A 24185-nucleotide genomic window follows, 5' to 3' on the forward strand; every position below is an offset into this window, starting at 1 on the left:
TAAACAGAGTTCTGAGTTTTTAATATAGTGTTTAATGGGGGCAAATTATATTTGTAAGGCAGAGCTCTGCCTAAGATCAGGACATAAACTGGCCACACAACTATCTCCACAATCTAATACCCCAAAACTTCAGCTATCACTGTAATTTACAAGTTGCACTTGAGGGTTTGATAATTTAGATAAGAAAAATTTAAATTAAAAAAAAACAATTGGGAACCACCTGAATTTCTACTGAGCACATATACATAAGTCAGGCTTTTCCATTGTTCTCTTGAAGGACATTTTTTGACAGAACTAATACCAATCGATTGCTAATAGGGAGAACCATCTCACAGACATGTTTCCTTATATGCAGTTTTAAACTGCAGATTAATTTACTGAAAGGTCATAGGATGTTGGGATGGTGGGAAAAGGATATATGAAAACATTTTATTTCTATATAAGGAATATTACATCTTCAAGGCTAAAAATGGACTTCTGACAAGCACACATCTCAATAGGAACAATGATTCATCAGGTTCTCAAATGATTTTCCAGGGTCTATTTATGCACAGACTTGATCCCATATAGGATAGAGAATGACTCACTAAGTAATTATTTTTCAAAACAAGTGAGATTCTGGGTCTATATTACTATGACTTACTTGAAGTGGCAGTTTCACAAACAAATGTAATAAGGTTGTCCTCAATCTTCTCGAAAGATTCAAAGTCATCCACAATGAACACGTGCCTTTCACTTGGTTTGCTGGCAATGTTGGCAAGCTCATTGTAGTCAACATCGGCCACACCAACTACGAAGACACTGAACCCTGTAGAGTAGCATTTATAGAGTGACTTATGTATCCCTTTTGACCCTTCTTTATTTTTTGAACAATTCAAAATAAAATTACATTGGAAATGAAGCTATCTGTATTTTTTGTGTGTTCAGCAAGTGTTTTTATTTGACCTAAACTCTCTTGAATGAATAAGTACTCTTTGCAGATTTTCTTATTTTCTGGCTTATGAAATTCAATTAATTGGATTTCCTAAAATAAAATCTTAACAATTAAAAGATGAAGATTTTAATAGCATAAAGAATTAATGTGGTACACATTTCCTTCCATGGATCCACAGCACAAATATACACATGAATTCTGCAGCTCTCTTGGGCACCATTTACATTTTAAGCTTATGTGACTCAGAAACCAAGAATGGGCTCCTTTTTAAATCTGAATTCTTGAAACCAATTTTCCAAAGACCTCAGCTCAAAAGCAGTACTTTGGCCACCTTTGAAATGGAACTTACAACTCCCCAAGGCAATAAACGTCCATTTATTTAGCCTAATGCAAATAAACAAAGTTTCACTCTAAAAGCTTAATTTAACACCAGAAAAAATAAGCTATATGGAAAAGCCCTAGAGATATAATTAGAAATCAATGGAGGAGCAATGCATAATCCCAAATTTAATCAGATAGGAACTCAAAATATGTTGAAATCTGCTCAAAGGTATTAGTAACAAAATGGCAATAATTATGTAAATATCAGCTCTTTCTATTGAAAGAAGACAGTATGACTTGGTGCTAATTAGAAGTCATAATTTTACCTATTTCCACGATAAATTTGCCACAATAATTCATGTATAGCAAATAATTCTCTCTAAAATAAGTCCATCTTGGACCCCTGCCTGGCAGAGTGGAGGGAGGAAGGGTGATTTACTGAAAGTACTAGAAAGATCTAGTTTCATCTCGCATCATCCTGAATAACCATTCCAAAAGGTAGTATTGCTGGGAGGCTCTTAAGATGTTTGGTTGAGAGGATCTGCCCGAGAGATGCTTCCCGTTACAGTGGACTTTTCAGCAATCTGTGTTAGGTCTGTATCTGCAAGGATACACTGAAGCAAAAGGCTTCCTTATGTCTCTCCTTGCGGAAAACAGCATCAAGATTCTTTTCTGCTAAGCAGGAAGCTGCTCTAAGATTATCCCAGTATTGTTGCTTTATGTAGCCCTCCATCTCCTCTGGAGAAATTTGGCTTGCCCTTGATAAACCCTGAATCGCTTCTTTTACAAAAAATACACCATACCCTTTATTAACAATTCCAAACTTTTCTATAATCAAATAAAAACTAATATAACAAGGGTAGAGAATGCAGAGTAAAACAGGAACAGTAAAGCAAAATGAGCAATTTTGGGCTTCCATTTCATTCCTGAACATTTACAACTGTTAAAATAATCAGTGAGATCACTAGGCATTAAATTCATGACCATGCCTACCAGATTGCTGGATGACGAGAGCTGCCTTCTTGACCTCATCCTGTGACCGACCATCTGTGACCACAACCAGCACCTTGGGGACATTCTTCCGCATGCCGCTCTCCCAAGTCAAGACCTTCTCCTTGATAAACGTGAGGGCCTTGCCTACAGAATGTGGCATGGAACATTTTAGTGTCACCTCAGTGAAAGCTGCCCTCATGCCATTAGCCACTCCCAACTGATAAGAATTTGGCTATGGGGTCAGATGAGACTTTAAGTTCCCCCACTCCGAATGCACTGGAAAGTGAAGGTCTACATATACTCAGATTAACTGTACCTGTTCTTGTGTTTCCTCCTCTGTACCTAATATTCTGGAGGGCCCCAAGGGCCAGGGCCTTGTCATTGTACGTGTTCAGCTTAAACTCAGACTTGACCTCATCACTGTACTGTACAAATGAGACCTGAAAGGAAATGTGGTTTGGTGGTAAGTATAAGTCATCTCATTTTGTATTGCAATCTCCAAGTGATTCCTCTAGCTGTAGAATGGGAAAGAAAATGTCTCAGACCTGACGTATTATAAAATATTTTGGCTAATATTATAACACTGACTACTCTTGTCTGATCACATTCTCTAATTTCTAAGCTTTTCCTGTTAATATTAAAAATGAAAATGTCCATCATTGATATTAATAATTAAAATACACTATCATATGGTGTCTTTCTCTCGAATATAGGAAAGAATTGGAAAAGCTGAGGAGCAATGATGTCAGGGGATTAGAAAATGAGAATGTACCACCTTGAACCCAAGTGCTCTGGTTCTCAGCTTATTGCTCCTCATTGACCATGTCCATTCTCATGGTAATATAAAAATGTCATGTTTAATAATAATTAACATATCATTAGTGACAACATTAGTGACAGTGTGATTTAGTGGAATGAGTATAAATTTTGTAGTCAGAATTCACTGAGCTTAAATTCTAACCCTGGCATTAATAGCTATGTAACATTGGAGAAATTCCCTAACTCTCTGGACTCTGATTTCCTTTTAAATGAAATGGAAGTAATTATACTTACTTTCCAGAGTTGTTTTAAGGACTAACAATCATGTATACATAGGAAGCGGTATGCAGAAGCTAATAAAATATGGTAGGTATTTTTTATTATTGTATTAGAAATCTTAATTGCTAAAAAGATAAAAAATTAGGCTTAGCTGTTGCCACTTTAAATTAGAAATATAATTAGGATGACTTTTTATTATTCTTGGGTTGGTACAATATCCACAGGATTATTTGGAGATTTGAATCTAGTACATTCAATAAAGTACTATCCCGTAAGAGAGGAAGATCAACATAATTTGTTTATAAAATTATTTTTGGTTTATGACAAAATCACTTGTTTTCATAATGTTTTTATGTACCACAATGAAGAGGTACAACTGTCAAAATAACAAGAAAATTCACCAAGAAAAATAGAAAAGTTGGAGAGAATTTTTAAAATAAAATAGTCTCATGCCTTAAGGGGTTGACAATTTAAATAGAAGAGAGTCCCAAGATAAATAACGACAATATAAAGTGATACTATAATAGCAGTATAGAGAAAGTACTTCAGGAACATGGAATGCCTAAAGCCATCAAGGAAGTTTCTCCAGAAGGGGTGGAATTTGAAGTGGTCTTAAAGGATGCAGAGCTAATAATAGCTTTAATTGGATTTGCAGAGAGGTCTGAAAAGCCCTCCCAAAATAGATTAGAGCCACTGGACCTAAGGGTCCAGTTTAGTTCATGGATATGTTGGGAGTGGAGGAGGAGGTTCATGGCTTTATGGGTAGGTTAGGGTCAGATAATGAATTACTGTTTGAGCCTATTCATTGGAAATATAAACTTTTATAGGTTTCTACTCTAATAAAACAAATTAATTTGGAGAGTTTGCATGATTAGATAACTGGTAGTAATAGTTTTAGAAAAACAAATGAACTACTCTCTGACTCATTAACTGACATTCTTCTGTAAAGGCAATATGTGAAATGTAATGATATAGAAGGCAGCATGCTTCCTGACACCCATTCCAGGCATCTATTCTATTTATCACCCATTCTAGTCATCACAGACTCTTCTGACTTATTAGGTTAAGAAAATAACAATGCATTTAATTCCAGAGCAATGGATGACTTTTCATGGGAATGTATCATTGTTGGAAATTTTAAGTAAGATGTTAAAAGTGAGAGTCCCCTAAATCTCCAACTGGAAAATTATCTTTCCAAAGAGAATAACTAGAGGCATATTTATCATTTACAGCCCACACCTTCCCAAAGACATATGTGTAAAAGAATAGCAAATAGTGAAGGTCAAATTGTAGTTCATATTGAAAAATCTTTCTACTGAAAATGAAAGTTCAAATAAATTGCAAGACCTCACAAACGAATAGCCCCTTGTAGAATGACGCTCACCTGAATTCCAGCAGGACTGATTTCATCAAAGGCTCCCACAGTATTGAAGATGAATTTTACAACTTTGTTAAAATTATCATCCCCAATACTCCAAGAGGCATCAGTCAAGAACACAATATCTGCCTTGGCCCCTCTGCATACTAGGAAAAACAAAAACAAAACAGAAGTCCCAAATCTTATTAATCCTTTCATTCGAATGAAATTGCATAATTGAGAAATGTAGTCTAACACCTTGCTACTCAAAGTGTGGCCTGACAACAGCATCACCAGGGAGCTTGTTAGAAATGTAGAATTTTGGGCCTTATCCCAGACTTCCTGAATTAGAATCAGCAATAGTAGGATGCCCAGATGATTCATCTGCACAATAAAGTTTGTGGCATGCTGGTCTGACTGACTCTCAATTCCTACTCTAGAAATATTCCAGATTATATCCGTTATGCAAGGCTCTTTCCTCCTAGAACTACTAAGATGGCTTCAAAAAATAAAATGAGGGGAAATTAAATGAAAAGCAAAGATGGTCAGGACTTAAAAGGAGCCACCAGTGGGTGTGCATTGTATAATAATTACCAAATATTCTGGGTAAAAGTGTGTTTTAAATTTTAAGTTAGGCCACTAGAAATATATGGGGGGATGGAAAGAGAAAACAAACATCTTTAATTTGAATTTCCAGACTTGGAGACTTTTTCAAACAAAATTGTAGTGTATACATACTTAATGTGTTTTTAAACCAAGATGATTTACTTGATTTGTTTTTTCTAATTTAAAAACTCATTATTATTTTACCCTTAAAAATGCAATTTTATATTTAATTTGACACATTCAATAGGCTTAATGAAGTAGTAGCATTCCAGATCCTTATAAAATGAAATAAAAATACTTTTAAACTCTTAAAAGCTTTCTATTAAATGCTAGAGACAGAATGTGAGAAAAGAATAAACCAATCGTTAATCAGCTTAAATTCAATTTGATAAAGCACAAAAGAATTGTTCCAAATTACTAAGAGATCAGTCTGAATAGCTCAGTAAGTCTTTTTACTACTTCACTGCAGGAACAATTACTTCTCAAACTTTGGTAAATGAAAATTTTTTTAGCTTTAGTAATCCAGGGCACTTAGATCAGAAGCAGGAATCCCAAAATCAAAGACTTCAGGGGTTAGGATGCAGATATAATCAAAAAAGTTTCACAGTGACTGTTGATGCCAGGTCCAACAGAAAAAAATGTTCATCATGTGACAAGAATATGTCAGGTATTTTAATATTGTCAGACCTTAATGTGATTTGCAAAGCTGGTGAAATAAAGAAGCCTGAATGAAGAACTAGAGTTGTTTATTTCTGACTTTGTTCACACCAAAATGTGGCAGGGGATGGGAAGGAACAAATAATGGCATTTTTTTAAATCTAAAAACTCTTCAGCAGAAACAATAAATCATAAATGTTCTAAATAAATTGTAAATTATGTATGTGAAGCATAAATAAGAATCTATGTATCCACCTGCTGAATTCATTGCCCAATTAGCTATACTTACCATCCCGTGCTGGTGGAATAGTGGGAGGCGGAGAAGGTGTGGGTGGCTCTGTAGGGGCTTCCGTTGGTTTCACCGCTAGAATTAAGAAACGGTAATTAGAAAAACAAAATATATGCACATTTCATATCACAGAATGTAAATTTTAAGTGCAATTTGTTTCCTCAATCACAAACCAAGTCTTAGAAAATAAGGACCCAGGCTCAATGGCACTGATACACTGGGACTTCTACACAATCTAAATTTGGTGTCACTGAGGCCATTCAACATCAAGTACAGTTGCAAAAATTAAAGGAAAGCCTCAAAGAGAGAATCTCAGGTCAGTAGATAGGTCAAATTAGTAAAATTCACTAATAAGGATGCAAGATTCACCTTTTCACTGCTGACTAGAATCAGCTCTTCCTCCTTTAGCCCTTTCCTTAAAATAACACCAACTCCCTAGCAGGGACAACAGGAAACTGCTGCAGATAAAAGGTCCTGACCAGCCACAGGCTCCACCTTCATTACATCATTACTGCTCTCCTTAGGAAGAAGTGACAGCACAGGAGTCTTAAGTCTCCCACACTTACAGCTTTCTATTGTGAAGCCTCTACAGAGACTTTCCAGATGACTCAAAAACTTACTGGTATGTTCTTTGACAAGGACCCCTGGTCCCTCCAGATTTGGTGTCTGCACAAAAACAGTGACTCCATAATCAGTGTCTGGTGAAAGGCCAGTGAAGCAGTGACTGCTTTCTGATCCACGCACTGTAATTTCTTGTCCTCTGGTTCCTGATTATGACAATAAAGGAAAATACTAATCTGTCATTAATTATATGTTAAAACATTTTTGTATATCATTTTTCAAAGAAAATTGAAAATTTTCTGAAATTTAAAACGTTGCTTCAATTTTTTGTTCATTTTTTGTACATACCATCAGCAGGGTTTAGTTTGAGTCTGTAAGAGGTGGCTGCCCGGTGAGGTGACCATCTGACACAGAATGTATCCCACCCTACTTGGTAAGTTTTCAGATCTGTTACATTCAAATACACTACAGAAAAAAAGAAGAAGAATGAATGGGAGGGAGGGATGGAGGGAGGAAGGGAGGGAGGGTGGGAGGGAGGAAGGAATAATTTGACTTCACAAATAAATGGCAAAAATACTTTTAAATACAACACAACTTTAAAGCTGCCACTGTGACTGAAAAATAAAATGTCTGAAATTTTACTATGTTTCCTTATAATGAACATCCATGAAACATGCATGGGAATATGGTACAGGCAAAACAGATCCCCATTTACATCACCACTTTTTAAGTAAAGGAGATTCTACATAGTCCTTCTCAACACTACGAATGTCAAACATGTCTCATAGAAAATAAAGTCTTCTGAAAGGCTATTTGTTAAGTCTTTAAACTGGTAATAACTTGGTAATAACAAAATCTATCAGTAGACTGAAGTCAGTAATCATGGCATTTCTGTGAAATTTTCAAATTAAATCAACTCATTTAAGTACCATATGTTTTAACATTGAAGGTCAAGGAAAACTAAATAGCATCACACCTCTAGTTTTGTGGACCATTCATGCAGGCAATGATAATTTCTATGGTTTTCACATTTTAAATTTCAAAATTTATTTTATGCAAAATAAGCATCATTTCCTCATCTTAGACAATTTTTGCATACTCAGTTATATTGTTTAAGTGTTCAGACAGCTCTGTTTAACTGTTTACCAAAGGACCTCTTTACTAAGAGCTGAGAAAACATGTATATCTTAAGAAGAAATAAAACAGGTTAGCCTGGTTAATTGTAATACTTTCTCTTACAACCATCAAGAGATCCATGACTCACATGTAGTGCCTTGATCAGTCAGGGGGACACTGAGTCCAGAATCATACTGAGCATAAACTTTCACATCATAGGTGGTACTAGGATTGAGATTGTGTAATGTATATGATGTCACTTCTCCAACAAAGACTTCCATGGGTTCATTGGAACCTTGAATAACAATCATAAATATACACAGAAAGATGCCATCACTTCAAATGCTTCAAATTTTAATTAAAATTAAATATCTTGACATAGTCAAATGATATTCCCATAGCCCCTTATGCATTTGTTCATTTAAGTTAGTATATACTACATTATATGACAAACAAAACTATAAGCAGAGATTGATTTTTTCACCCTTATTCTCAAAGAATAGCACAGTATCTAGAATGTAGTTAAGTGTGTAATCAATGTTCCCTTAGTGAATAAATCAATTACATGATTGACTATACTTTATCTCTTCTCAAAGCCCCACTTTGCCAGCATAGTGCTTTGTACATAGTAGGTACACAAAAAACATTTTTTCATTTTGTTATATGTATGATTTAAGCACTTCTCTCCTGGACCTCAGACCACATAGTTTACTTAATCAATTACCAACTCCAGCTGTACCTCCCCACCCCACCTTTAAGCTCTCTCTCCATTTCTTACACAAGTTCACATTCCCTTTCTCTTGCCCTCTCTCCTTTATTTTTTTCTAGTTCATATGTTTCTTGGGTACATGGAAGATGCCCTAGCAAATTTGATAGAAAGAGCATTTTCCTTCCAACTTTGTTAAGCATATTGACAGAACATAGTAGCAAAGAGAGCCAACAATTTAATCCAGGTGCTGTCAAGTTAGATGAAAATTTCAATGGGAAGTTAAAACCAAGTCATTCGTGAATAAACTAAAATGCATACAATCTATACTCAAAATGGAATAATATTTGTACATAATGGAAAAATACAGAAGTTGCTATTGATTAAATAAACATTGCTTCATGATTGTAATAAAATATAGAATTTCTGAAAATAGTTTCAATTTGTGCAATTCAATGCAATTTGTCCAACTATGCAATTTGAAAGTCTCATCTACAACATAGTAACAAGGATCCTTTAGGCCAATAGTTTAAAACATATTTCCAGAAGCATTACCTCTGGTGGTAAGAGACTACATGTGATCAATGAAATAGCAGTAGAATCCAATCATAAAAGATTCAGTAAATAATACCCCATGCACCCATAACCCTCCAGTGCCTTCTAAGGATAATAAGAGTGCTTTCTTACCCACTGGCTTATACACAATTTTGTATCCAAGAACTGGAGATGGTGAAGGATCCCAAGATACCCTGAATCTTGTGTACCATTCATCAGTGATATGTAAGTTCTGAGGAGGAAGTAGTCCCACTGAAAGCAAACATTGGTGCATATTACTGACCCTTTATTGACATACAGGAAAGCACAGCGCTTTATGAGTATTGACAGTGCAGCCCCATGAGAGCAATTTAATAATATTCCATAATGTCTTTATCCAGCAAGTAATAAAAAAGATATTTAAAAAAAAAAAACGGTAATTGAAGTGCTCAACAGATAGCTTGGTAATTTTCTGAAGTCAAATAGTGACCCAGGTAGCCTCAGAAACTGCTGATTTTCAGAGCAGCAACCTAGCAGGAAGCAAGATTCAGAGCTGTATGATACAATTAATTTGGAGCTGGTATGATGGAATAAAAAAATTAAAAGAGATCTCAGATCAAGTATTGTAAATTGCAGCTCTTTAGAGCCAGCAAGCAATTTAGAGACTATCTTGTCCAACTACCTTATCACATAAATAAGATAAGATTTGCCCAAAGCTACACAGCTAGTTAGTGACTAAAACAATGTTCTTTCACTCCACTACTCTATCTTCCACCAACATAACCTGGAATAATTCCTCAAGCCTCCAGTGGTGCTGCCCTCAACTCCACATTCTGTAAAATCAACACTATTTAGCTAGTATGTTAAGTAGCTGCTGAGTTATTATTCATAGCATTACACAAATAAGAAAAAATAAAGGCCAAGTGACCAAAATCCAACTTGGAAAACTTTTCTCGCAAGATAAAAGATTTTTGGTCATTCCTGGAAAACTGAAGTTCACCAAATATTTTTTTTTTATTTTTTGATCAAAAAATTCTGAAATATGTCATTTTCCCAGGAAAGTACCTAAATATATTCTAAAATCTAAGGAAGGAGAAATTGGAAGTTGCTAAATTAAGATCTTCTTGAGGGCAAGATTGAGTCTCCACTGCCTCAGACCTGCAGACAGTAAGTGTTAGTAAACACCTAGATTCCTGGACTTCAGGCACTGAGCTGAATCAACTCTAGTCCTGTTTTTTCCTAGGAGCTTTCAAATGTTACCTCTCCCAATTTCTATAACGTTGTCAAAATCACTTAAGCACAAAGCCAGTCTGGTCAAGTGTGTGTAGCAGAGAACCTAAAAATCATGATACCCAGCTAGGATTTTACTGAATGAAATGGGAAACTGGAATGCCAGTATTTACTAGTAACAATTCAGGCCTAGAGCCCAGCCTGCTTTCCTGCTAAACCCATGGTTCTCGACCATGGCTGCAGTTAAGAACATGCACTGGTCCAGCCTGCTGCAACCTGGGACTGTTACATCAGCATCTCTGGAAGAAGCAACCTGACATAAGTATGGCTTCTCAAAGCTCCTCAGGTGATTCCAATGAGCAGCCAAGTTGGAAAACCTCAGCTCTAAACTATAAGAAACTTTTGCAAAAAGGGGGGCTAGAACACTGGTAATTCTTTGTAAATTTCTATTGATACAGAACAGAAAAAAAATTTTTTTAAAGCTAAATCTGTAAGGCAGAAGATGTCTACTAACAATTTTGCTTCTCTACATATATTTCAATCACCACAGAACATGTAGTACTGATATTCTATTGATGGAGTGAGCAATTACAGTCTTAACGAACAACACACAATGAAAATATAATTCAGAGGATATGCAGCAGTTTTCCAAAGAAGAAATAAAACTATCTCAAGCAAAGTAATTATAAAGATTTTTGTCTCCTTTCCTTCTTATACTGGACCTTTAAAATGCTGAAAGCCAATTGTGTTCATATATCATCATTTTAATGAAATTGGATGTCCAATATAAATGTCTATGCAGTTTTAATACAGTATTTGAGACTCATCCATAAGGACAAAACCAAAATATTATAAAGGGCAGAAGACATTTACCAGTTCTTCCATTTCCTGTTAGATGGCCCCCATCTCCATCTTCATAAACAGCTATAACAGTAATTTTATATGGAGTATCAGATTGCAGAGGTTGCAGTATTACATTGTTTCTTCTGCCTGGGACTGTGGTCTACAGAAGTTAAATTGTATATTTATTTTCAGTTAGAAGACTGACAGATCAAAGACAATATTGTTTTATATTTTCTCAGAAACAGTAATCATTTCTTCATATTTTCTTTTTATTGTACAACACTTCTGGCAATACAACCCATGTATACAGTCTGTGCCATGTAGGAGAATGGTTTTAGAATCCGACAGGCCTGAGCTCAAGTGACAGTTCTGTCATTTCTGAAGGAAGTTGTGAGGATTAAAGGCAATTAAAGGGTTAGTCACATATGACTGATACTGAAGCACTCAGTAATATATCCTTGTCTTGCTCTTCTCCATTGCTATATGTTAGATTTCCATGTATTCGTTCAACAACTATATACTACATACTGGTCAGAGCCAGGGCTAGGTATTGAGAATATATTGGTGAGCGAAAATGGACTGAGGTTCTGCCTTCAAGAATGTCAGTTTGGCTGATACTAATAAGTGAAATGACAGAAAGGAGGAAAGAGAGAATACATCTAACTACTTTCATGGACCAGGAATGAAAGGCATATTTCTCAGTCTCTCCTCCAACCTTGTACTTTGCTTCAATAAACAACATGTATCTTTTAGGCCAGTGATTCCCAGTCTGGAGTTCCTGGGCTCCAAATGGTAAATTGCTGGAGATTATATATTTAATGTTTTCAGAAAGTCAAGGGAAATTGCATTTTTGTCCATGGCAAAGATGGGCAAACACTGAAACATAGAGCCTCTTTGCTTTAGGTACAATCATATCAGCTAACTATTGTATTACTGTTTATTTCAATTTGATCAGAAACTCTAAATGGTAGTTACATGGGTTTCCAATTAATAAAAATGAGGCCTTAAAGTCTAATATATCAAATTCAAGTAGATAAAATGCTTCATTACATGGACTTCATGGAGGAAGAATGATTAAAGAGGATGTATGTTGTAAAACATAACAAACCCCAGACCTAACTGCTTTAAATCTCAAATGAAGTGGTGAGCTTTCCAGGCTCAGCTAATGTAAATACATAATGAGGATCATAAGAACATTACAAGAAATTTGAATCTGGTTCTGAAAGAGACAACATATGACACCCAAATATTTGACGCTAATATAAGAGTATATACATTTCAAAGTCGAAGTGTACTACAAAATGTTGAGAGAAAACATATAGATTAATTAGCATTAGAGTATTTAAGGGAGACCTAGTAGAGGAACTAGATTTGAAGAAAGGGTAGGATTTGGATAATCAGATTATTTGAACATTAATTTAGATATCCCATAATAAAATTTATCATATATCACTACACTTAGTTCACATGGTATAATTGGGTGGCTACAAATACACAGGTGATCATGCAATGAGACGGGTGTTCTGACATGTCTTTAGAATAAAAATGAGCATAAAGACATTGTTCTCTGTGTGTGTGTGTGGGGGGGGAGCACACAAGCCACATTCCGGTAGTCCCAATATCATGTCAGAGAAAAAAATGTGACTGCACAGGAGAGTCAAGGACTCAACTCTAATCGCAGGAGGTTCCTAAAGGAGAAATTTAACTTCACCCTCCAACCAGGTATGAGGTTATAAAATTTACCAATAAATTAGTATTAGACTTACATATTCATCAATTGGATCACCAACGGTAGGGGAATAAATGATCCTGTACTGTTGAACTGCCCCATCAGCATGATCCCAGCTTACAGAGAGGCTATTTGTTGTCTCCCCAAAGACTCTCAGATTTCTTGGCCCACTTCTTGGCACTTAATAAAGAAAGTACAATAGGGTAAGTCACTTGCCTGTGAGCAAGGTGGACGGGGGGTGAGTGGGAGAGGAGTTTCAAAGAATTTTACCCAAGTCAAATTAAGGAAGTTACTTGGAGGTGTTTCACCATTCACTATATTTACTCCCTTATGAGAATATGAACATTCTATGGTTTTAAAATATGAAATCATAAACAGTATAAAGCGCTATATCATTTCAGAGCTCCTGTTGGTTACATGCTGAACTTTCAGTGACACAGAGGTAGGTATGAACACAAATTCACAGACTGGGAAGGAAAAGGATTATCACAACATCTATAGCCACCTCCCGTTTAATGAAGCATAGAGGCCAAGCACCCACATTTCCAAAGTGCCCACTCAGTTAGAAGAGCAGTGCAGAAGAAGAGAGGAAACCCTTCGTTGGTTTAGTTTTAGATTCTAAATTTTTTAAAAATGACTGAAAAGAGTTCACTCAGCATAAAGGGCAGTCATTGGCCCAGAGCTTTGGTCTGGACTGAGAATATGGGGGAGCCCAGGCAGAATTACCTGCAGAGACTGACCTTCCACCTACACAGCCCCTCACTCACCACCTCCTCCCGCTCCTCACTCTCCCAGAGACACCCCTCTACCTCTGTAGTTACAATGGAATGGAATGGAGAAAGGATTTCCGCCTCACATGTTTGGCCCTGGCCAGGGCTGGGATTCCCCTCTCCATCTGAGTAGACAGCCACGATGTTCAAAGAATAGGGGGTGTCAGGAAGCAGCTGCTCCAGGTGCACCATGCGAGTATTTCCTGGCACTACAATCTAGAGAGGGAGAAATGCCAAATTCTGCCTGACAACAACCCAAACACACACCAAGTCTTCAGTTAGTCAGTATGATCAGATAATACTAAAAGACTTATCCAGACACATCAAAGCCAACTGTGCTTCCCCACTAGATCTGCCCAGGCTGCACCATTAGATGCAAATTATTTCCAGAAATTCACTTTCCAAAAATGTTAGCACACACTTGATCCTAAACATCTTCAATTTTCTCCCATTTATGCTTATTATAAATATTTTCAAATATTACATTTACAGCCCATGATATTTACACAAAGAACATCTTGAATGTGAGATACATATAAGAGAAGGGATTCACACACTGGGAGGTGATTTTGTATTAAAATAGAGAGCACCATCATGCAAGAGGTAACAGCAAAAGTTGCTTATATATATCATACTATACAAAGGGACATGAAAACTGACAATCTCACAGAGCATGTGTATTGCTTATTTGTTTATCTTTGCTCATCATCAGTGTTTATCTTTAAGACCTGTCATTTAAATTAGTCTATAAATTTACTTTCACTTAGATGTTCCGATTCTATATTTATTCTCATTAGTAATTTCTGACTTCTAAATTATTAATTTACAAAGAAAACCAAATAGAACTATGAATTGAAGACAGATCAGGCAATTTTAAGAGGTAGCGAAGGCAAACTTTAAGACATTTCCATAACAGGCATTTGTACTTTACAATTAAAGCCCATAATGACAAGGTTTAGCAATGACTTGCATTTATTACATGGGTTTTCAACTCATAGAACTGATTTGCATTTTCCCAAATTCTTTTTGCTAACTAAGCCTTAAGATACCTCCTTTAATTCATTACAATCTTTTAAGAATAATACACATGAAACCTACCATGTTTGCGGTATATACTCCGACAGGCTACCAAACATTGCACAAACATGAGACTATATTCACAAGGAAATGAAGTTTCCATGACAGGCAGTCTCATAGCAACAATTGGCTCTCTGTTCCCAGCCAGAAGCCATGGTAGGAAGTACAGGAGAATCTACAAAATTTTTTTGCTGAAATCTAAGAAGACAAAATTACTTACAGATTTGGAAGGTCCTGTGCCAGCCTCAGGAGAATACACAATACGATACTGCTGCACAGGCCCAGGGGCAGGGTCCCAGCGAACATCAAGGCTGTTTGGCGTAGGATTGTACACTTGGATGTTTCTTGCCAGTCCTCTCATCACTGAGAAAAGGAAAACCAGTGCCTATTTCTTAAGTCTTTTTATATATGTGGAGCTTTTATTTTCACTTTTTCAGAACTTAAGATCTGTAATAGGATAAAATACTATCCTTTTGCCATGGTTTGGGGATATATGTACTCCCAGAAAAACACTTTTTAAACTTAATCCATTCCTGTGAGTGTGAATCCATTGTACATATGATCATTTAATGAGGTTATTTCAGTTAAGGTGTGGTTCAATTTCACCAGGATGGGCCTTAATCCTGGTACTGGAATCCTTTATAAGCAGAATGAAATTCAAACAGATAGAAAGAAAGCTACAGGAAGCAAGAAGGTAAAGGTTAACAGAACCCACAAGAGAAGAGAGAGGCCACCATGTACACTGCCATGTGACAGAGGAGGCCAGGAAAAGATCACCAGTAGCCAGCCCCAGAATGCCCGTCATTGGGAAGAAAGCATCTCCTTGATGATGCCTTAATTTGGACTTTTTCCTAGCCCCAAAAATGTGAGCTAACTCATTGGATGGTATTTGCTTGAACAGCCAAGGAAATTAAACACCTCCCTAAACACTGAATTGTCTATATGGGAAAGTGGATTAAAGATCTCCAAATCCAAATACAGCCAGTTAGTTAACATGTCAATATGGAAGGAAAGTTGTTTCCGATAAAAACAACCTACTAAAAACAGAACTAGACTGCCCAGAAAAGGACAAGAGAAAAGAAACAGGAAAAGTTGGTTCAGTTTTCCAACATAGATAACAGAAAGATAGGAGAAAAGAACAGTGTTTGCCTTCTAAGTAAAACCTGACAACAGCTAGGAGGCATATAATTTAGTCAGCTAGTTTCAGTCGGTCATTCTTTTTCTCATTCACTCTTCATAAAAGAAATAGCTACTGATTGCTTTCTGTGAGGAGAGAAAAAGCAAAGAAAGGGGGAAGAAATAAAAGATAAACTCAGTTGTTAATGAACTGAACCAGTAAAGAATTAGAAAAACATATAACTTAAATCCATATATTAATAATAAACTCAGTTTAGTCAATAACATCATCTTTCTAGACCACTAGTCTTTTATCAAAGGACCTTAACTATGCTTGCTTCTCTTTAGCCACAGTAAGAATATTTTAAAGCCAAAGAAATATTTATAAGCATGCACAAAAATATTTAAACAGTAGTGATATCATCAACATGACAACATAAGAAATTCCATAGAAAAGTCTCCCCTAAAAATATACTAATATAAGGACATACCACTGACTTGGAACTCTAGAAGATAATAGAGACTACAGAAGTACTCCACAAATGCTGAATCGAAATACATACACATACACACACACATATAAAAGTTCAAAGAGCTAGGAACTAGACCAGCCAGTCTGCACCCATCCACCTCAGTTGGTTCCACACAGTTTGGGAGTTGCACAGAAGCAGCAGGCACCTCCTGCCTGTGATGCACACCATAGAAGCCACTCACAGCAATGAGTTAGAACTGCATACATACTCAGGCACAAGGACCCAAGCCCACAAATACAAGGGCATAAAACAAGCATCTAAGGAGCGTCACCTGCAAAAGTTCCCTTAGGGGAAAAAGAGAGCATAACAGAACTGTTGACAAGAAGTGTACATACTCAGCCCAGGCTGTGATTGCTGGACCAAGTAAAAGGAAAAAAAGAACTTTTCTGGATCTCCAGGATGGGATATCTTAACAGGGAAGTAAACAAAGGCATAATATTCTCATAGGAAAAAAAGGGCACAGGAACTTAACTGCTGTAAGGCAGGAAAGGTTTGAGAACTGGAAAGTGTAATTAAAAAGGGAAAGAAGTGAAACAAATCACAGGAGCTGGGGAGAAAAATCTGCACAAAAACAAGCAGAACAGATCAGTGTTCCCAGAGACGGGACAGAGGAAAGGAAGCTTTCTCCTGGAAGTGAAACAATTGCACATAAAAGGGAAATCTTAAAAGTTGTTCCACATATCCAGGGCAAGAATCTGGTACAGAATATCTAAGAAAATCTGAACAGTTAAACATGGCTACTCTAAAGGTCCAGTATAAGGTGGACCAAGCATCAAAAGAAGAGCCTTAATGCATAGCCAATGTACAATAAAACCCTAGGCAAAAGGGAGAAAGTGACCTTCAGAGTTACCATATAAAAATAATCAAATACCCAGCCATCAACAACAAAATTACAATAAAAAGGAAGATATGGCTCCGCCGAGAGAAGAAATTAAAACTTTTAGAGGAGACATAGACTTTGGAACAACTCATCAAAGAAGTTCAAACAAATCTAAATCAATTCAAGGATACGAAGGAAAATATTAATAGAAATAAACTAATGATGTATATAGAGCTAAGGATATTAAGACAATGTGTGAGCAAAAAAAAAAAGGATATTAAGATCAATGTGTGAGCTTCTTTTTACATTAGAAAATATAAAAAAGAAACATAACAAATTATGGGAATGAAAGGCACAATAATGGAGATTTAAAAAACACTAGAGGCATACCACAGCAGATTTGAACAGGCAAAAGAAAGAATAAGTGAACTAGAAGACAGTACAGCCAAAATCATACAGATAGAAGGATAAAGAAAAGAATAGAAAAAAATTGAGGACTGTCCCAGGGACTTGAATGACAGCATGAAGTGTAAACATATGCATCAGGGGTGTCCTAGAAGAAGAAGAGATGGGAAAAGGGGTAGAAAGAATATTTGAGGAAATAATGACGAAAAATTTCCCAAATCTTATGAAAGATATACATGTCCAAGAAGCACAATGTACTCCAAACAGAATAAATTCCAATAGACCTACTCCAAGACACACACTAAGCAGAATGTCAAATGCCAAAGATAAAGAGAGAATTCTGAAAGCAGCAAGAGAAAAGGGTTTCATCACCTAAAAGGAATTCTCAATAAGATTGATTTCTCATCAGAAGCCAGGAAGGTGAGAAGTCAGTGGTATGATCTTCAAGGTACCAAAAGAGAAAAACTGACAGCCAAAGTTCTTTACATGGCAAAACCGTCCATCAAAACTGAGGGAGCCTTTTCATGATAGTCAAATGGTGGAAAGAGGGAAGCAGACTTGGCCCAATGGATAGGGCGTTCACCTACCGCATTGGAGGTCCACGGTTCAAACCTGGGGCCTCCTTGACCCATGTGGAGCTGGCTCATGTGCAGTGCTCATGCATGCAAGGAGTACCGTGCCATGCAAGGGTGTCTCCCAAGTAGGGGAGCCCCACACACAAGGAGTGTGCCCCATGAGGAGAGCTTCCCAGTGCAAAAGAAAGTGCAGCCTGCCCAAGAATAGCGCCGCACACACAGAGGGCTGACACAGCAAGATGATGCAACAGAAAGAAACACAGATTCCCAGTGCCACTGATAAGGATAGAAGCAGTCACAGAAGAACACACAGCAAATGGACACAGAAAGCAGACAACTGGGGTGGGGGGGAAGGGGAGAGAAATAAATTTTTTTTAAAAAATCTTTAAAAAAAAAAAGGTGGGAAGAACCCAAGTGTCCATAAACCAGGGGTTCTTAAACTTTTTTTCCACTTTGCCAGTCAGGTGAAAACCACAGACCCCTTACTAAGTCCATACTATATTGTGTATTATTCAATAAGTACATCACTCCCACAACAACACATCCCCACAAGAATAATTTTTTTTTATTTAAATTCAAGCACTTTGACCAGTTGTTAAGAACCCATGCCATAAACAATGAAGGATAAATGAAATGTGATATATACGTATAATGAAATATTATTGAGTACTATAAAGGAAGTTCTGATACACGACAACAAATATTATATGATCTCACTAATATGAAATAATTAGAATAAGTAATCTCATAGAGTCAGACTCTGAAATATAGGGTACCAGGGGCCATTTGGGGGTAGGGAATGGGGAGTTAATGCTGGAGTTGTACACAGTTTCTATTTCAGTTGATTGCAAAATTTGGTAACGGATGGTAGTGATGGAAGTACAACCTTGTGAATGTAATTAACAGCACTAAATTATATACATGAATGTGGTTAAAAGGGGAAATTTTAGGTTGTTTTTTATATTACTAGAATAAAAAGTTTAGAAATAAACAAAGCATAAGACTTTATAACACAAACAGTGAACCCTGTTGTAAATGATGGACAATAATTATCAGTATAATTATAATTAACAGTAAAATTATTAAAATGTTCTTTCATGAATTGTCACAAGTATACCACACTAATGTAAGGGGTTAATAATAGGGTGGTGGTGTATGGGAACCCTATATTTTATGTATTTTATGCAAGATTTTCTGTTAACCTACAACTTCTCTAATAAAAATTAAGTACAATATTTTTTAAAATATCTTTAAACTATTTTACAAAGAATAGTAAAACCTCTATAAACTGCTTTCTCAGGATATTTATGGTAAATCAAAGTAAAGAGATTTTTTAATGCCTAAAAGCACTTCATCAGCAAACCAATAAATGTGATGAACAGATTCAACAATTTACACTATGAATGCCATTTATAAAACAATGCTTCATTCAAATTTAAGGCACAAAGCAAAACTCAATGAATTTAGTAGTGAAAGAGAACAAGTGAAGTAGCATACTGATGATTACATACACATTTCTAGATCCTGAAATGATCATTTTAAAAGGAGAATGTCATTATGAATTTGTTATTCCATAAGCCAAAATGTTAACAGTTGGTAGTGTTTGGGAGGTAAACTTTCAATAATTTTTACAATTTTTATTCTATCATTCTGAAGTTTCCAAAAATTTTTAATGGGCCTATAGTACCTGTATAATTGAAAACATTTGTAATGAAAAGTGAAATGTTACTGCCTTTTCACTTACATGTCCTTCCAGTATCTGACGTGCGTCCCCCATCACCTTCAGTATAAACAGGAACTACTGTAACAGTGTATGGTGTGTCAGGCTGCAGATTCCTAAGAATAGCATAGTTGGTATTCCCAGGGATTGGAACCTAAAGATTTTTAAACATAAAGCACTTAATTTGAAAAACTTGTAAAAGGAATCATCCTTTAACCAATATAATAATCAAGATTATTTAACTCAAGATCAAGTCAAAAAGCAAGGTCTGAAATATTGGGATATATTTTTGCACCCCCAAGTAAACTGTTATGAGAGATTGTGAAGACTTCTTTAGTCTCCTACGCTCACCTTATGAAACCCCTTTAGACCTTCCTGGGATGATGGCTTCTCCCCACCATCCCAACCACACAATCCCCCTACCCCTCAGGCACCAACATTTATGTAATTTCTATGAGACAAATAAAAGCTTCTTCTTCAGTTCTAAAGCAAATTGATTAACTCCTTTAATTCTACTTTTAAATCATTCAGCTACAGTTTTTTAAAACTAGCATTTTCCACTACTATAAGTTATTACCATTTCCTCTGGACCACCTGCTGTTGGTACATAGAAGAGCTTGTACTGACGAGGATTTCCCTCTGCGTGGTCCCAGCGAACACTCAGGGTGCTGGTAGACGGGTCATACACTCGTAAGTTCCTCACAGTATTCAGAGGTTCTGAAATGCACAGATACCACATCAAGGATTGTCCTACCAACCAAGCGTGCGTGAAACACGTGTTCATTGATATCTCCCAGGCACCCTAGACCATTGTCCACAGAGCCGGCCTGCTATAAATATTTGTTGAAGTAGAGAATAAATGAATGAATGTCTGTGATTAACAAGTGCTCATATCTTGTCTCTCCACCACCACAAAATATTCTGACTCCAAAATATTGCTTTTTTCATCCTAGAAAGTAATAAACCTCTTTTTCCGTGTATCGAGACCGAACACTTGAAGCAAGGATGTTAAATACAATTGATGCCAGATTTAAAATGCATTTTAAAAGATTAGTTAAACTTTGTGTCACCCCAATATTTATGGAAAAAGATGTAATTTCATTCCAATGGCAACTATTAAAGAGGCTACAGGACTTCTGGTTTCACTTACTGGTCTTGCCTCTTCCTGTCATCCGTCCTCCTTCACCGTCAGGATACAGGGAGGACACAGTGATCGTGTAAGGAGTGTCAGGCTTCAGCTTCTGTAGGACCACGCTGTTCTGCCGTCCTCCTATTGTTGTCTTAAGTAAACCGGGGATAAGTGTCAGCCTTGTTCTCTCCATCACACTAATCTGTCAGGACAAGCTCTTTCTACAGAGCTGTTTCAGACTTGCCAAATGGAAACATACCATAGTGAGGGCTTAGATTATCTATTATATGGTATAATTTTAAACGTAAAATATGCACCTCAAATCATAAAAAGGATTCTAAGTTTTTAACCAGTGACCTCAATTTGTTACTGGCAGCACTGTGAAATTTCACCCAAAACACGTTTCACAGAACTCTTCCAAAAACAGGTTTTAATCATAACTGAGCTACATATGAACTTTAAGATACCAAAGAATTGCCTAATATTAAGACTCCACACCATTCGGTATTAGTCTTATTTTTTTAACAGATGTTTTTTATTTGTTTCAGAAACACAATAAAATGATTCAGCAAAAGATCTAAGGCTCATGGTGTTTCCCCCAAAACTCTGCCACTCCGAAAGCATGAGCTCTATAAACTAAATGGCCAGACTCTCTGCCAGGCCACACTCAGCCAGGGCTTCCCAATAGGCTCCATGATACCAGCCTTCTGGTATGAAACTTTGCAGTCCCCTCCAATTATGGAGTTTGAAGTTATTTATTCATCGCTCAAGGCCAGCTAGATATCTTGTTGAAAGAAAATTTGTACGATTTGTTAACAGTCTACTGAATTCAGATGTTTATGCCATACTAATTAAAATCGCATGAAAATGGCATGCTGCCCCAATGAAAGCAAATGTGGACAGATGGATGCACTAGTCCTGTCCAGATGTTTCTAACTTAGTACCCATCTGCTCGAGTAGTCTGAGCTCCACAGAAAATCTCAGCAAAGCACTGTAGTCATCCTCAATATGAGAAAATTGAACTATGGTGGCTAATTTTAATAAATTCAATATTTGAAAAAAGTATGACTATCAGTACAAGTCATTTTCATAAAAATTCCTTACTTCACAAATCTAAAAGTATCTACTTAGTAGAACTTGCCTGATGAGTAAGCAGAGTGGTGTCTACCAATTTTTCCGTGAGTCCCTCAACCCTCCAAAGAATTCTAACGTTAGTGTTACATTGCTTTGATTATTTATGGGATATCATTAAAATGCAAATATTCCTAAGAATAATAAACCTTAAGTATTTTCAGTTAATAGTTTCCAGAAGACACATTTATGAGACACTTTCTAATTATAACAAGCAACTAAGAAACAATAAAAGAGAGGAGAAGTATTTGATGGGTCAGTTTACCAAGAGGTAAACACAAAGAATGAGCTTCAACTACTTTATAGTTTCATCTAAATCTGACCTGGTACAAATAAAAAAGAAATTCTGTTTCTGAAATTAAAATATCAGTCCATAAAATTTATTTTATCTTATTTATATAAAAGTTCATTGATTATAGTTGATGTTTAGTTTATTGTTGCTAACCTATTTAACTAAAATAGATAAAACTCAATCCAAATGCATCACACTACCTAAGACTAGACTATGGAAGCTTCAAAATACTAAGCAAAAAATTAGACTGGGGGTGAAAGGGTTTCTAATTGCTTACCATGTATTATAAGAGCCTTCTCACATAACTTTAACCACTGCCAATATATACTTCTGTTAAGACCTCCAAATGGATAAAAAGCATGATCTAGTTGCTGGAGCTCAACAAGTCAGATAGCTAAAGGTTAATAATATATGTCTCTCTAAGACTATTGGAGCAAATATTGTAGCAAAAAGGCAACAAATTTCTGGACCTCACCAAGAAAGGTATTTGAAATAAATTGAAGCATCACCCCATCTGTGTAAAAATCATAGGGCTTCCTGACCTAGCATAATGCATGCAGTCATAAAAGGTAAAGCTGAAGAAGGTCCAAAGACAGACAATGAAAGCAAGCAAGGTGAATGGACAAGAGGCATGTTAAATAAAGGAAGACAGGAAGGATAAAGATGAAGGCTGAATTTACAGCCATAGCATCTTTCCAGGGCAACTCATTTTGGATAATTAAAAAATAATAATCAGTAAGAGTCAAGAGAACATGTTCCCAGACCTGGAAACACGCCATCTAGGAGATACCCTAAAACATAAAGGAAAAAAAAAACAGAAAAATTGTAATCAATAAAAGAAATTAAACTTTATAATTTCAAATCTTCAGTACTTGATTAACTCAAAGAGGTATGGAATGAAAATCAAGAGGACTCAAAAATTGCCTTGACACCTTCACTGATAATTCAACACGAATAGGCTTTAACATAAATGTAGATGAAATGAGGCACATTCATGATGCTTTGAGGCCACTGTGAGAAGTCACCATTGCCTCTCATGAAACATCCCATGAGTCTCCATCAGGGATGGCTTGGCAGCTAGACAGTCAAACTGTTGTATTCAATATGGTAAATCCAAGTCCCTTTAAAAGTAAGAATGACAACTAAACATTGAGGGTGAAAGGAGTTAGAAGAGGAAAAGGTAGAATTTGTCCAAGTTATCATTTTTACAAAACAAATTACCGTTTGTTCACTGCCTTCCCCTGTTGAAGGCTGGTAAGTGATTCTGTATTTCTGCACACGACCACTAGCAGGATCCCACTTGACAGTCAAGCTGTTAGATGATGCATTATATACCTGAAGATTTCGTGGGCCACTTTTTGGAGCTGTAAGAGAATTGTTGAAAAACAGAGTCAGCACATAGAACAATACTTCCAAAAAATACGCAGTGCTCCCAAGGATAATAGAATTCTCCACTTCTGGGTTTAGAACTAAATTTGACCCCATCAGACATACTGGTTGGTGAATCTTAAAGGACAACTCAACAAGTAGTATGGCAAAGCAAAGGTTTTCAAGAAAGTCTTATTTAAGAGTGACTCCATTGAACACCTTAAAATTTAAAAAGAAGTCCTGTTCCTGATGGACTACATTGTTGTATTTTTCACTCATTCATTCATTTATTCATTCCTTACTTACATATTCACGCATACAGTTCAGGAAATGAA

At 36.3% G+C, this 24185-nt stretch overlaps 1 protein-coding gene across 2 annotated transcripts in view; it reads right to left on the minus strand.

Moving 5' to 3' along the window:
* COL12A1 (collagen type XII alpha 1 chain) overlaps positions 1-24185 on the minus strand; it is a 110768-nt gene that overhangs the window by 29789 nt on the left and 56794 nt on the right. For both annotated transcript variants that reach the window (XM_058307047.2, XM_058307048.2), the window contains exons 31-47: positions 23704-23846; positions 21081-21210; positions 20508-20647; positions 19955-20084; positions 14982-15124; positions 13771-13900; positions 12952-13094; positions 11216-11345; positions 9266-9385; positions 8021-8167; positions 7105-7221; positions 6816-6962; positions 6196-6270; positions 4671-4810; positions 2565-2688; positions 2249-2392; positions 644-808 (exon numbers count right to left, since the gene is read on the minus strand). In XM_058307047.2, coding sequence (XP_058163030.1) covers positions 644-808; positions 2249-2392; positions 2565-2688; positions 4671-4810; positions 6196-6270; positions 6816-6962; positions 7105-7221; positions 8021-8167; positions 9266-9385; positions 11216-11345; positions 12952-13094; positions 13771-13900; positions 14982-15124; positions 19955-20084; positions 20508-20647; positions 21081-21210; positions 23704-23846 — 2268 coding nt within the window. The remainder of the gene's footprint in view (positions 1-643; positions 809-2248; positions 2393-2564; positions 2689-4670; positions 4811-6195; positions 6271-6815; positions 6963-7104; positions 7222-8020; positions 8168-9265; positions 9386-11215; positions 11346-12951; positions 13095-13770; positions 13901-14981; positions 15125-19954; positions 20085-20507; positions 20648-21080; positions 21211-23703; positions 23847-24185) is intronic.

This window comes from Dasypus novemcinctus, chromosome 11, assembly GCF_030445035.2.
Source record: "Dasypus novemcinctus isolate mDasNov1 chromosome 11, mDasNov1.1.hap2, whole genome shotgun sequence".
Taxonomy (NCBI): Eukaryota; Metazoa; Chordata; class Mammalia; order Cingulata; family Dasypodidae; genus Dasypus; species Dasypus novemcinctus.